This window comes from Coregonus clupeaformis, chromosome 25 (assembly GCF_020615455.1).
Source record: "Coregonus clupeaformis isolate EN_2021a chromosome 25, ASM2061545v1, whole genome shotgun sequence".
NCBI classification, from domain to species: Eukaryota; Metazoa; Chordata; class Actinopteri; order Salmoniformes; family Salmonidae; genus Coregonus; species Coregonus clupeaformis.
The window spans coordinates 24,915,881-24,930,456 of record NC_059216.1 but is presented as its reverse complement, the minus strand read 5'-3'; the positions used below and the strand labels follow the sequence as shown (position 1 = coordinate 24,930,456).

General features: G+C 43.5%; 1 protein-coding gene across 1 annotated transcript in view; it reads left to right on the top strand.

Annotated features, from left to right (window-relative positions):
• Positions 1 to 14,576, top strand: part of dph6 (diphthamine biosynthesis 6) — a 91,834-nt gene that overhangs the window by 55,058 nt on the left and 22,200 nt on the right. Inside the window, exon 13 of the mRNA XM_041847962.2 lies at positions 13,089 to 13,334. Coding sequence (XP_041703896.2) covers positions 13,089 to 13,334 — 246 coding nt within the window. The remainder of the gene's footprint in view (positions 1 to 13,088; positions 13,335 to 14,576) is intronic.

The following is a 14,576-nucleotide window of genomic DNA, read 5'->3' as shown; positions in this document are numbered from 1 at the left end:
CCTGGCTGATGTTTTGGTCACTTTTGAATGCTGGTGGTGCTTTCACTCTAGTGGTAGCATGAGACGGAGTCTACAACCCACACAAGTGGCTCAGGTAGTGCAGCTCATCCAGGATGGCACATCAATGCGAGCTGTGGCAAGAAGGTTTGCTGTGTCTGTCAGCGTAGTGTCCAGAGCATGGAGGCGCTACCAGGAGACAGGCCAGTACATCAGGAAACGTGGAGGAGGCCGTAGGAGGGCAACAACCCAGCAGCAGGACTGCTACCTCCGCCTTTGTGCAAGGAGGAGCAGGACGAGCACTGCCAGAGCCCTGAAAAATGACCTCCAGCAGGCCACAAATGTGCATGTGTCTCCTCAAACGGTCAGAAACAGACTCCATGAGGGTGGTATGAGGGCCCGACGTCCACAGGTGGGGGTTGTGCTTACAGCCCAACACCGTGCAGGACGTTTGGCATTTGCCAGAGAACACCAAGATTGGCAAATTCACCACTGGCGCCCTGTGCTCTTCACAGATGAAAGCAGGTTCACACTGAGCACGTGACAGACGTGACAGAGTCTGGAGACGCCGTGGAGAACGTTCTGCTGCCTGCAACATCCTCCAGCATGACCGGTTTGGCGGTGGGTCAGTTATGGTGTGGGGTGGCATTTCTTTGGGGGGCCGCACAGCCTTCCATGTGCTCGCCAGAGGTAGCCTGACTGCCATTAGGTACCGAGATGAGATCCTCAGACCCCTTGTGAGACCATATGCTGGTGCGGTTGGCCCTGGGTTCCTCCTAATGCAAGACAATGCTAGACCTCATGTGGCTGGAGTGTGTCAGCAGTTCCTGCAAGAGGAAGGCATTGATGCTATGGACTGGCCCACCCGTTCCCCAGACCTGAATCCAATTGAGCACATCTGGGACATCATGTCTCGCTCCATCCACCAACGCCACGTTGCACCACAGACTGTCCAGGAGTTGGCGGATGCTTTAGTCCAGGTCTGGGAGGAGATCCCTCAGGAGACCATCCGCCACCTCATCAGGAACATGCCCAGGCGTTGTAGGGAGGTCATACAGGCACGTGGAGGCCACACACACTACTGAGCCTCATTTTGACTTGTTTTAAGGACATTACATCAAAGTTGGATCAGCCTGTAGTGTGGTTTTCCACTTTAATTTTGAGGGTGACTCCAAATCCAGACCTCCATGGGTTGATAAATTTTATTTCCATTGATAATTTTTGTGTGATTTTGTTGTCAGCACATTCAACTATGTAAAGAAAAAAGTATTTAATAAGATTATTTCATTCATTCAGATCTAGGATGTGTTATTTTAGTGTTCCCTTTATTTTTTTGAGCAGTGTATTTTCTACATTGTAGAATAATAATGAAGACATCAAAACTATGAAATAACACATATGGAATCATGTAGTAACCAAAAAAGTGTTAAATAAATCAAAATGTATTTTATATTTGAGATTCTTATATTAGCCACCCTTTGCCTTGATGACAGCTTTGCACACTCTTGGCATTCTCTCAACCAGCTTCACCTGGAATGCTTTTCCAACAGTCTTGAAGGAGTTCCCACATATGCTGAGCACTTGTTGGCTGCTTTTCCTTCACTCTGCGGTCCGACTCATCCCAAACCATCTCAATTGGGTTGAGGTCGGGGGATTGTGGAGGCCAGGTCATCTGATCCAGCACTCCATCACTCTCCTTCTTGGTCAAATAGCCCTTACACAGCCTGGAGGTGTGTTGGGTCATTGTCCTGTTCAAAAACAAATGATAGTCCCACTAAGCCCAAACAAGATGGGATGGCCGCCGTGGCTGCCGAATGCTGTGGTAGCCATGCTGGTTAAGTGTGCCTTAAATTCTAAATAAATCACAGACAGTGTCACCAGCAAAGTACCCCCACTCCATAACACCACCTCCTCCATGCTTTACTGTGGGAAATACACATGCGGAGATCATAATAATAATAATAATAATATGCCGTTTAGCAGACGCTTTTATCCAAAGCAACTTACAGTCATGTGTGCATACATTTTTACGTATGGGTGGTCCCGGGGATCGAACCCACTACCCTGGCATTACAAGCGCCATGCTCTACCAATTGAGCTACAGAGGACCACACCGCGTGTCACAAAGCCACGGCGGTTGTAACCAAAAATCTCCAATTTGGACTCCGGACCAAAGGACAAATGTCCACCGGTCTAATGTCCGTTGCTCGTGTTTCTTGGCCCAAGCAAGTCTCTTCTTCTTATTGGTGTCCTTTAGTAGTGGTTTCTTTGCAGCAATTCAACCATGAAGGCCTGATTCACACAGTCTCCTCTGAACATTTGATGTTGAGATGTGTCTGTTACTTGAACTCGGGGAAGCATTTATTTGGGCTGCAATTTCTGAGGCTGGTAACTCTAATGAACTTATCCTCTGCAGCAGAGGTAATTCTGGGTCTTCCATTCCTGTGGCGGTCCTCATGATAGCCAGTTTCATCATAGTGCTTAATGGTTTTTGCAACTGCACTTGAAGAAACTTTCAAAGTTCTTGAAATGTTCCGTATTGACTGACCTTCATTTCTTAAAGTAATGATGGACTGTTGTTTCTCTTTGCTTATTTGAGCTGTTCTTGCCATAATATGGACTTGGTCTTTTACCAAATAGGGCTATCTTCTGTATACCCCCCTATCTTGTCCCAACACAACTGATTGGCTCAAACGCATTAAGAAGGAAATAAATTCCACAAATTAACTTTTAAGAAGGCACACCTGTTAATTGAAATGCATTCCAGGTGACTGGTTGAGAGAATGCCAAGAGTGTGCGAAGCTGTCATCAAGGCAAATATATTTAGATTTGTTTAACACTTTTTTGGTTACTACATGATTCCATATGTGTTATTTCATAGTTTTGATGACTTCACTATTATTCTACAATGTAAAAAATAGTAAAAATAAAGAAAAACCCTTGAATGAGTAGGTGTGTCCAAACTTTTGACTTGTAGTGTATATAATTGTATTCTTTATTTGGCTTTTCATAACAGAATCGGATGAGGAGGCATTTGTACAGGGGGTATGGGGGGGTAGTGGTGGACAGTAGCAGGGGTGGGTGGGACTGAGATGGGGTCATTATTTATCCCCCCACCATTCAATTCATTTCATTTTAGTCATTTAGCAGACTCTCTTATCCAGAGCGACTTACAGGAGCAATTAGGGTTAAGTGCCTTGCTTAAGGGCACATCGAAAGATTTTTCACCTAGTCGGCTCGGGGATTAGAACCAGCGACCTTTCGGTTACTGGCACAACGCTCTTACCCACTAAGCTACCTGCCGCCCTCACCATCAGACCATCACACCATCACACACACACACACACACACACACACACACACACACACACACACACACACACACACACACACACACACACACACACACACACACACACACACACACACACACACACACACACACACACACACACACACACACACACACACACACACAGACACAGACACAGACACAGACACAGACACACACAGACACACACACACACACACACCCCTCCTCTCCCTGCTGTGACCCCATGGAGGCTGAGTGTCAGTGGCAGCAGTCATTTTCAGGAAGCAGAGGCTGTGTTAGGCAGGCAGCACTACCCCAGCCCACTCCAGCCTTGCCTCAGCCACGTGGCTTTGGGAGGCTGGTATTAGCTTATACCGGCCCAGGACATGGGAAGGACTGGATCTGTCACAGTGCATTGGGCTCTCACTGCGCTGGGCCACTGTCGCCCTCCTTTCTCTACCGGTGACACACAAACACAGACACAGAAACACCCACACACACACAGGCCTTCATTAATGGGTCCTGCCTTGACAACTGATCCTAATTGGCTATGAACAACTCTTCATGTATTATTGGTGTCTGACTGCCTTGGTTCATGTAAACAAGCCGCGGAAAGGAGGGACAGGATAGCAACCTCCATCGCAGGCACACACGTACACCACACTCACACACACACACACTGTATGAACACAGGCATAGGCCTCCACACGCGCACACACAGACTCTAGCCACATGCCCCAGTGCAGTGACCTTTACACACCCAGCCAGTCACTGGAGATCAGAGATGCTTTCTCTTCTGTAGTGGGTGGCCTCTTTCCCACTCCCCTGGTATAGTCAGTGAAACCATGTCGCTAGTGTTTGTTATTGGCTTAGAGAAGTGAACACAATTACTGATCTTTATTTCTATCTCCTTATAAACTCAATTGAATTGAATGGACCTTTCAGTGGATGAATATTGGGGGAAACAAATATTTCACTGTCAGGACTCAGGATGTATGGATGTGATTTGACAGATTAATTGAAGGGCTTTAATGTCTGTAGGAGTGAGTGAATAAGCGACATGCAGAAGTGTGTGTGTGTGAGAGAGAGAGAGAGAGAGTCTGTTTACTCTTAGCTTTGTCACTGTTGATCAGTCTAAAGGAGGAGATTAAGGAATAGACCAGCCATGTCACAAAATATATTTGATTAGTGCCACGTAACAATGTCAAAGCCAGAGATGCATATTAAAACCCTCAATCCATTTTACCATCCAATCACAAACACTATGTCAATATATGTTCCAAATATTGTTTTTCTTTGGTATGAAATTTCACCAGAAAATTGTCCCCTTTTTTAACATTGTAAAATGGGAGTGGCTCTGTTTTATTGTGCGGTATAAATAACAGAATACTAAAGGCATACAGAAAAACAATAAACGGCCAGTGCTGTCCAGTCCCATCACTGTCTGAGGAATGGGAGATGTATGACCATTCTATTACTATGGTAACTAGCCACTATATTCAGTGATGCCCGGGTGTGTTTTTCCCCCCTGCAGTGTCGAGTGGGCATTGCTGACAGGATTGGAGTGAGAGCCACACACACACACACACACACACACACACACACACACACACACACACACACATACACACACATACACAGAGAGAGACAGACAGACAGACAGACAGACAGACAGACAGACAGACAGACAGACAGACGAAAAAAATGCTCCTTCTGAAGTATAGAGGTTGGTAAACACAGACAGGAGCACACTCACTACAAGGTGGGTGCCTACATACAGTATAGTAGCTATATGGTTAAAAAATAAACACAAACAAACCTGGTTTAGCATACATAGTTCCGCAAAGCACAATGCAGAGAGGCTACTTGAGTAGTACGATCTAATCTAATAAAGGTAAACAGCCACAACACAGAACAGCCCAGCACTTGCCTACACACTGGGAATGTAACTAATACACTGTATGTAAACACGCAGGAAGACAGGACCGGAGACAGAGCTGAATAGAGATGGTGCTGACAGAGAGTTAAAGGGATACATCATGCATAAACAGAAAGAGCACAGTAGTAATGTGCCTTAGTAACAAGAATCATCACCTTGAGGTTAATATACTGCTTAGTGTGGGAGTTCAAGTGAGTTCAAGAATGCTACTACTGACTTTACACCACTGTTTTATGAACTGTGTATTTTGGTGGTATTGGTTATTTTTAGACTTTCTATGACTGCGTTGCTGCTATATTTAATTCTGTATTCCTACTATATTCAAAGTGACAGTAAGTGCTTCCGGTGAAAAATGATTGTTAGGTTGTCGTCATCGTACGACAGTGGATGAGCATCGCAGTTTTGTCTTCATTTATTAAGGTGATGTTATTTTTTAAATAGCATTCAAATGGATGGCTCAGGGAAAGGTTAGTATTTATGTCCCTTTACTTCTGGACACTCACCTTTTCATTAATTTCACGTTGAGGTGGTGGGTACGGTACGAAGGCACGGTACGTTTTTACCTGGGTCATTTCATTTTCAACAGCCATTGCCATTTAAGTACACTTTACAGAGGGAAAAGTGATGTGGATGAATTATAGACAATTTCCTGTTTTAAGCAAGCGCTGCATTACTTTGGACATATAACCATGTTCGTCTATTTCCAGATGTATTATTGATATGGTTGGATTTATTATGTAAGTATCTGTCAGATGCTATGAATGTTAGTGAGGCTACAGGACATTTTGGGCTTTTAGGGGGAAAGAGAAAAAGTAAAAATATAGTGTTTTACATTTTGTAATTTACACCCATTTTTATACAGTAATTGTTTGATTTTAAAGTAAAAACTTGGTAATTAAATGTTTTCTTCTATACATTATCAACAGCTTGAATTTCAAAATAACTAGCATTTTATAGACTAAATAATATAGCTAGTGGATACAGTATCTATTCAATTAAATCTATTCTATAAAGCCAAGAAGTATAGAGGAACAAGTTTGACACTATTTTCCAAATATGAACCAAAATTGAGCTGAACCATTTAATCAGATCCTGAAGTTGTAACTGCAAGAAATATTGATACAGAGCATTTTGAACAACATAAAAACCATCCAAATCTTTTCCAGATTCTTTTTTTCCTTTTTAACTGACAAATTCCATTGACCTTAATCCACCTTTCCTTGACTTGTATGGGATTTCCTTTTTATCTGTGAAAACATTTTGTTGTTGTCCATAACACATCTGAGAAGAGGTAGAATATATCTGGCCATACACACTGTATAAAGTGTAGGCCTACTGTATGTACTGCATTGAGAATGCTTAGCCACATTCCCCTACGACCACAGCCTTTTCCATGCAGTCATACTGCCATCTCTTGAAAGGAAAGGGAACTACCACTACCAATCCTCACTGGGACATTCTCTCTGCCTCTCTCTGTTGGTCTTTTGTTCCTCTTGCCTGTATTTGTATAGATGTGTACTGTACTGCAGGTTGTCCACTCGCTTTAAGTAGAGGTCCTTTAGTGTAACCTTGGTGTGTCTGTCCGAGTGGCTGGACCCTATCTGCTACAGTATATGATGGCTGGACAAGGCGATGCAGTAGGACTGGCCTCTCTGCCTCTTCAGACCAGCGCCTTTACCAATGTGACAACCTGACGTGTCACCACTAGTCATGGGGGAGACAGAGCGGACATCACCCCCCCTACACACACACACACACACACACACACACACAACAACAACAACACACATAAATGACATACATAGAACTGACTGATATTTTTCCAAATAAAACCAGCCAAGAGATAGGGTTTACATTTGTTTTGAGATTTTCCAGATATAAGATTACATTTGAGTCTTGATTTCAGGTGTGCACAGGTTAGGAGTTGACCGGTCTAGTCTTTGCTTTTGACTGTGAATGAAAGGTAAATAAAGCTTGCATGGGCCACTCTGTAAAAAAAATCAAGAATGTCTGACTGAAAGAGGTGGTCACAGCTGGAAAGGGAGAATGAACAGGGGTTGAGGGTTGCAGTTTCAACATCATTCAATCAGACAAACATGCCCCTCAGCTGAAACGGCGAAACCCTCCCGATTCTCTCGAATTAGGGAGATTAGCGGGAAAGCGCATAATGCGGGATGATGGAATTTGTCATAATTTGCATTGTCCTGGAATGATCCGGTTTGATAGAGCGATGCATCGAGGAGCTTGTCATGTCCCACGGGCAGGTCATAGAAGAAGCTTGGCAGAAATGATTTTTGAGATATGTGCATCAGTCGTAAAAGACTCACAACCAATTTGTCAAAGAAATCTGAGGTCGGGACAGTTGAAGGCACCAGGGCATTTTGCCTTAACGCAAAGAGAAAACATGCTCTTCTATCACTTCAGCACACACAACACTGATGGTCTGGGCTACAATGTGTTACCACACTCTTCATCAACATGTACCTTTATCAGTTTGACTTTTTATATTTGACAAGATTTTTTACTTTAGATTTTATTTTAAAAAATATTGGGGTTGAAGTACATTTAAGATAAAACACAGCAATAAGTCAATTTGAATATATTTATTTTTGTCAACAGAAATTGTCAAATTCTAAATGATTTATTTATTTGCTCCTGTATTGTGGCGTGTGGATGCGCGTGAGGACGGTGTCTCCCACAATAACATAAAGCAGTCCCTTCTGACCTTGATAATACTCCCCAACGCTGCCTAGGCTACAGACAGACCAGTAATCAGCATAAAGTTGACCAGAGCCGACGTGACAGTGTTACTTCTCCATGCGGGCATCTCTGGAACGGGCATGTCTAGGGCAGACAGGCAGGCAGAATGGAAACGGCATTGTGAAAGCGAGAGAGGGGCCAATGTCACGTTTTGTCTTTATAGTGTCTTTTCACGATTCCTGATTATTTTTCTTTTTCTAATATTTGTTCTGGTAATAACTATTCTATTTTGAACATATGTCCGTAGGTCTTTTTTGTCTCCATATGCAGTTCTGGACCAGAGAGGATGCTTGAGAGGTCCCCCATATTTGCCTTTCTTTGTGAGTTTCGTTCGGCTATTTATGTCGCCGTTTAAGTAACACTGATGTTGTGTGACAGTTGAGCATACAAGGGTTAGGCTCAAACTAGAGCACAAACTGAAAAAATAGACATGGAGGATTAATAAGAGGATGAAATTTTAAAAATACAATTTTGTTTTCTTTCAGAAGAAGCCTTAATTAAGAGAGACTAACATGGTGAAACATACAAGAGAAGGGGAGAAAGGTTTTGGTTCTCCTGAACATTTTATATTTCTATAAATGAGGTGTCAGAAGCCCCAGAATCTCCTCGGGGCGTAGCACAACATGAGGCCATCTCTTATCGTTTCTTATTCGGAGACGTGATGCGCTTTGAATGTACTAATGCTGAAAGAACCCCACAGACTTGAAGCCAGTTCAAGATGGAATCTCAGCACACAGACCTGACAAACTGACATCCACCGCGAAAGGATTAAACAGTTATTCCGTATCAAATCCAAAAAGCAGAAATAATATATGCACTTAAATGCGCGGAATAAACTTCTTCCTTGATCTGCACATTTACAACTATTTGCCAATCTTTAAATATTCAAGAAAGAAGAAAAAACAGGAAAGAGATTAAGAATTTTGTGGCATGAAATAAAGCATGTTCCTTTATATACTATGAGAGTGTGAGGTTCTAATACAGTTTGATAGGTGTTATGACATGTCTTGCTCCAGTGTTCTAGTGATTGAGTCATTCAATATCCCCCCTGCCTTCAGTCCAAAGTACTACATTTACCCATTTACTGTGGATCCACTGTTAACAATGCTTAAAAGATTGAGAAGCAAACATAATTCTGTTACAAATATTTACTCACATTATGCTGCATTTAGTCATACACTGTTTACCCTTTCATTTTGTGTTATGTGTTTCCTTCCTGCGTTAGCCAAAAGTTATGCCATATTAATTTGATTCATTTTGTACATTTATATTATCATTCCCTTGGTTAAATTATGCATGAGGGCTCAATGGAAGGATGTGACCATTAGCATATCTGATCAGAGGGCCATGGGGCTGTTCCCCCTCACGCTGTCCTTGGACCAGGGGGAGAACCTGACTGTTCATCAATACCAGGTCACTTTACCCACACTGGCCCAGTCTGGTTGGTGACACAGAGTCAGACGCTCATTCAGCAGAATTGAGTCCAAATAGTTACTTTACAACACCAATGCAAATATAGCCTAGCACCCTAGCCTGTTCATGCCTTGGAGGTTTCGAACAAACACGACAATTAAGAAGGCCTCAGTCACGCTATGCGTGTTACAAGAAGCAGTTAAGGCTTGAGAGCGGATGGATTCATCCATGCAACCGGTTCTAGTGTTCCAGTGTTCCAGCATTTACATACGTGTTACTGTCTGGATCCTTAGGGCTCAGTGACCTTTTGACACGTCATTGGGTTTATGAAAAATAATGGTGTTTAAGCCATGAAATAAAGGTTGATAAAGCATGAAGCCAAAACACAGATTTAATTAATGCTAAGCAGGCAGCGTGTGCCGCGATTGCCTCAGACGTCTCGAAGAGAGGAAGTTTGTGTAGCTTGTAGGGATCGTTGGGGAAATAAGGTCTGAGACACATTTAGTGTTAAGTCAAACTAATAGATTTTGTAACCCTGAGGTACAATATTTAAAACTCGGCTTGCACAAGAACTAAAAATGCATTTTCAGTTAGACAGTAAACAATTGAAATATAAGATTGAAAAACATAAGCTACATTGTACCTTTTAGCGTTTAGGGTCAGGATATCTGCAATTGCAGTGAGAGGGAGTGGAGGCTAGATATACCATTCACCGTGAACATGCCTTACTATTGATTTTACCGTGAAATATTTAATACCGCATGTCCTTCCTTTTCTCTCTGGGCCATTTAGACTCCTAAGGTTACCGTTTGAAAAATACTTTACTTGTTATAGGAAGTTTAATGTAATATGCAATTGTTTGACCCTTATGAATATTTTAACGGGCTCATCTCTGGCCTATTAAAAATGCATGTGGCATTGTGCTTGTTGATCACGTTTAGGACGCCCATGCAAATTGGACTGTCTTCCCTGTCAACGCAGAAGATAAATAATGTAGCTGTGTTGTATATTCAGGGACACCATTGACAGTCAATTAACAAGTTTGATTGGTGTGTGAACTCATTCTTTTGAACTGTTAATTTTATGTAAATAGTATTCACTTCCCTTTTTCCCTTTTTCCTCCACTCTCAGGTTCGCCGTGAAAAGCCGATCCCCCGTTAACCCCCTCCTTTCCACCAGCGCCAGTAGAAACCTGAGCTGGAGCCTTAATAATTGATCATCACCCACCTGCTTGGTGGAAGCTATGGGGAGTTTGTCTTTAACAGTGAAGGGGGCATGCGCTGGCCTCTTTTGATATTCAAATCAACAAATGGTAGCCCTCCTTTTTTGGAAGTCAAAATGGGGAGCTTTTTTTATGGCTTGTTACGAGGTCCTCGCCACCCGTCCGACCTTATCAAGGCTCCTCAGATGGAGGAGATATGATGGCACTTGATGGCTCATAAATGGAATGCCAATGACGATTTGTTGTTGACGTCTCGAGCAACTCAGGCTTTTATGTTACGCTGCAGACCAGACGTAGATGTATGGTTCGCGCTTCGACAGATAGTGCTCGCAGGTAAATTATCCGGTGATTGATCCGACCGTTTTAAAGAAGGGAGGCCTCCACCCCTCCATCCCCCTCCCCTCCTCTCCTCCCTTACGTCCGCTCTCTCGTCTCCTCCTCTGTCCCGGTAATTTGGAGCAGCAGAGGCAGATGCTGAAGATTCATCAAAGTTGACAAGTGAACCCAGGAGCTAGGAATCATGGGAAACCCATATGATTATGGAAATGGCTGTGGCCATATCCCCCCTCTAGCAAAGAGCTTTATGTTGTTCTGTTATTATCAAATCACATTCTACAAACTGCTTATTATGTCATGGTGAAAAAACACGTTTGTGTGTGCTGCAGCAGTATTTTAAAGAGCCATCACACTGCCCTTGAATGTCCAGTAGTAATGCCCACTATGGTACATTGATGTGCACTGAAAATACAGTATAACTCAAAACATATGCACCATGTTATCCTGCGTTCGTCCCATAGCTTTGCAATGCTTTTTATCTGCAAATATTGCTCATTGGTAATTTGATTAAGTAATAAAGGCTACTTTTATGTAAAAGCGATTTCCCCTGTCTCATTGATGTGGACTAGATATCTCAGATAAGCCTAGCAGGTGATTGGACTATAATGCCTAGAACCTTGGGGCGTTGAGGGTTCGATAATTGGCCTCATTTGCTACTAACAAAGTGAGCAAGGGTACTGACTCAGTGGAGGTGAAGAGGGGGTTGGGGCAAAGTGCTAAGCCTTTAGTAATACCACTGGTCCACACTTAACCCTGGTAATCTGGGGGAGAAATACAATACCCATGTATGTACGTATGGTAATCGGCTAAGGACCCTGCTCTCACGCCATGTATCAATTGATGTTGGTCTCCTTGATCCCTCTGGAGGTCAGTGTCTTCACAGACCCTAAAGGTCCCTGCTTAGACCACCAATTAACACCCTGTCACCAGCGGCTGTTGACTAGAAAGTGGCGTGGTGGCCACACTTTGGTATCCTAATGTAGCAGGGTGATGGGTGTCCAGGGACCTGACCTCTCCACTGGTCTCATTGGTCCCCACGCGTCCTTCTGCATTAATCGCATGGATTTCTTTGAGCTTTAAAGTATTGAGTTTAGGAACTTTGTCGTCTAACAGGCCGTTTATCTGGGAATCTCAGCTTATTATCGCGTGGTTAATTATGCTCATGAATAAGACAGCACAGACAGACCCCCGTTTGAACGTATCTGCTCTCACGCATGCTAAGGCACCTGCTTATCTTCCTGGTGTGAAATATGTATTATTGGTGATATGATATATCGTGAAAAAATATGGAACTTGTTAATTGATACGCTAATCAAACATATGCTGGTAATTTATGTTAATTTGGGATGTTACACCTCACTGATGTATGCACTGTGTTCTTATGACAGGACTCAGGTAGAGTTAAGTTAGTTTGATTAGGAAATGAACAGCACTTCTTTGTAGTTAGAAAATGTTTTTGTTTGTCTGTTTTCACATCCAAGTTGTATCAGGTCTATGTGTTTGCAGTTTGCACTCTATAGCTTTACAAAATAATATATTTTTCCATTGTAGTCCTCCATGAGGTGTGTATATGTTTGGAAATGAAATAAATACGTTGGCCTCAGTTCTATATCGAACAGCCCAACGTCTACACCAGCCATTTGTCCATTTGAGAGAATGACTGCATTTATCATCTTTGACCAGTAGCCAGTTCTGTGGGAGTATGTAATTGAGTTTCAAGCGATGGATTGATTTTGAGGAGAGATTTATTCTCTGAAACCAGGAGTGTGTACACAGGCCACATGGCCAAGCAGAAGCACAACCATTCTATAGGGCAACTGAGAGGGAAAACATGAACCCCTGGAAAGAGCTTTGTTTGGCCGCTGCCAGGATATATGAGACTGATGTCAGGGTTTATAATGTGAATGGATATGAACAACCATCCAGAGTATGAGTATAAGTTCCTGTTTAATCACATATATGGCTCAATTCCATTGGAAGAACCAGGAGGAACCAGAATGAATGGGAACTAGGGAGAACCAGGCACAGGGTTCCATAGTTACACCAAGAAATAGGCTAGCATCAGCTCAACTAACGTGTGATTGTGTGGTACCTGTGCCCCTCTACAGGTGGATGAGGCAGTGTTCTGTGCAGGCCAGATCGCCCTGGTGCCTTGTACCATGCAGCTGGTGAGGGCTGGAGCCAGGACCCAAGCCTGCCTGTCCTTCAGCCATGTAGAGAAGGTTCTGGAAGCAGTGATCAGCAGCCTTACCCTGGGCCATGTGCTGCAGGCCCACTGCTACGCCACCCGCAGCCAAGACATCCCCGTCATTAGAGCAGTCTGGGACAGCAAGCTGAGGGCCGCACAAGAGAAGGTGAGCTATTTTATCAACTATTTATCCTTTGTATAAGTCCTTTGTATATTTATCCTTTTGTGAATATGATCAATAGCATAAATAAATGGTATTAACCTCTACTCACACAGAGTAGGCAAAAAAATAGCATCTGTGTGTGCTTCCATCTCCGTTTGAATAAGGGAGAAAATGTGATAAAGAATTCAAGCCTGCATGCCTAATATGACTATCAGAATTTAATGGGCAAAAGTGGAATTTCCAAATGAGCCAAAGTCCCACCCTCTCTCCCCCTTCAGAGACCCAGAGCTCTGTTGCTGATATTTACCAGTGAGTATGCTCATAAAAAGTTGATGATGTGGGAAACACTGGTGTCTTTGATAATATGGAGCTTGGCACAGAAGCAGATGTCTTCCTTTAGAGCCTCCCTAATCCTTTATCCCCCTTTTGGAGTTAGGCTGAACTATCTGAACAGCTTATCCCCCCTCCACTCCACTCCATGCTCCGCCCCAAACCCCTCTCCCCTGCCACAAACTCTCTTCCACTCCACAAACCCTCTTCCACTCCACAAACCCTCTTCCACATGGCTAAGGGCACCAGGCTCCCCAGCCAGGCCTGCTCCTCCTGCGGTAATCTGCCAGGCCTGGGGAATAAGGGAGAAGGGGAGAAGGGAAGAGCCCACCTCCAACATGTGGCTCAGACTCTGTGGTGGGAAGTGCAGTGGGGGAACTCACTAAAAGTGCAAATCAGGGACTTTCTAAAATGTGCAAAGTGGGGACTCGCTCACTTGCAGGACTTGCCTTCATGATAGAGATAGCAGACTAGTGTCACGCCCTGGCTCTGGGGACTCTTATATGTTGAGCCAGGGTGTGGATTTTCTATGTTTTGTTTTCTATGTTTTTGTTTCTAGATCGTGTTGATCTATGTTGGCCAGGGTGGTTCCCAATCAGAGACAGCTGTAGCTCGTTGTCTCTGATTGGGGACAATACTTAGGCAGCCTGTTTTGGACTAGTTATTTGTGGGATCTTGTTCCGTATGGTTTGTTGTATTACCTAGGACTTCACGTATCGTTTTGTTTATTGTTTTTGTTCATGTTGTGTACACTTAAATAAAGTATGTACGCCTATCACGCTACGCCTTGGTCCGCTTCACATAATGATCGTGACAGAAGATCCCACCTCGACTGGATCAAGCAGCGTGACGAGGAGAGAGGATGGACTTGGGAGGAGAGGAGAGAGAGTCTGGCGAGAGGGATGGAGGCTATGA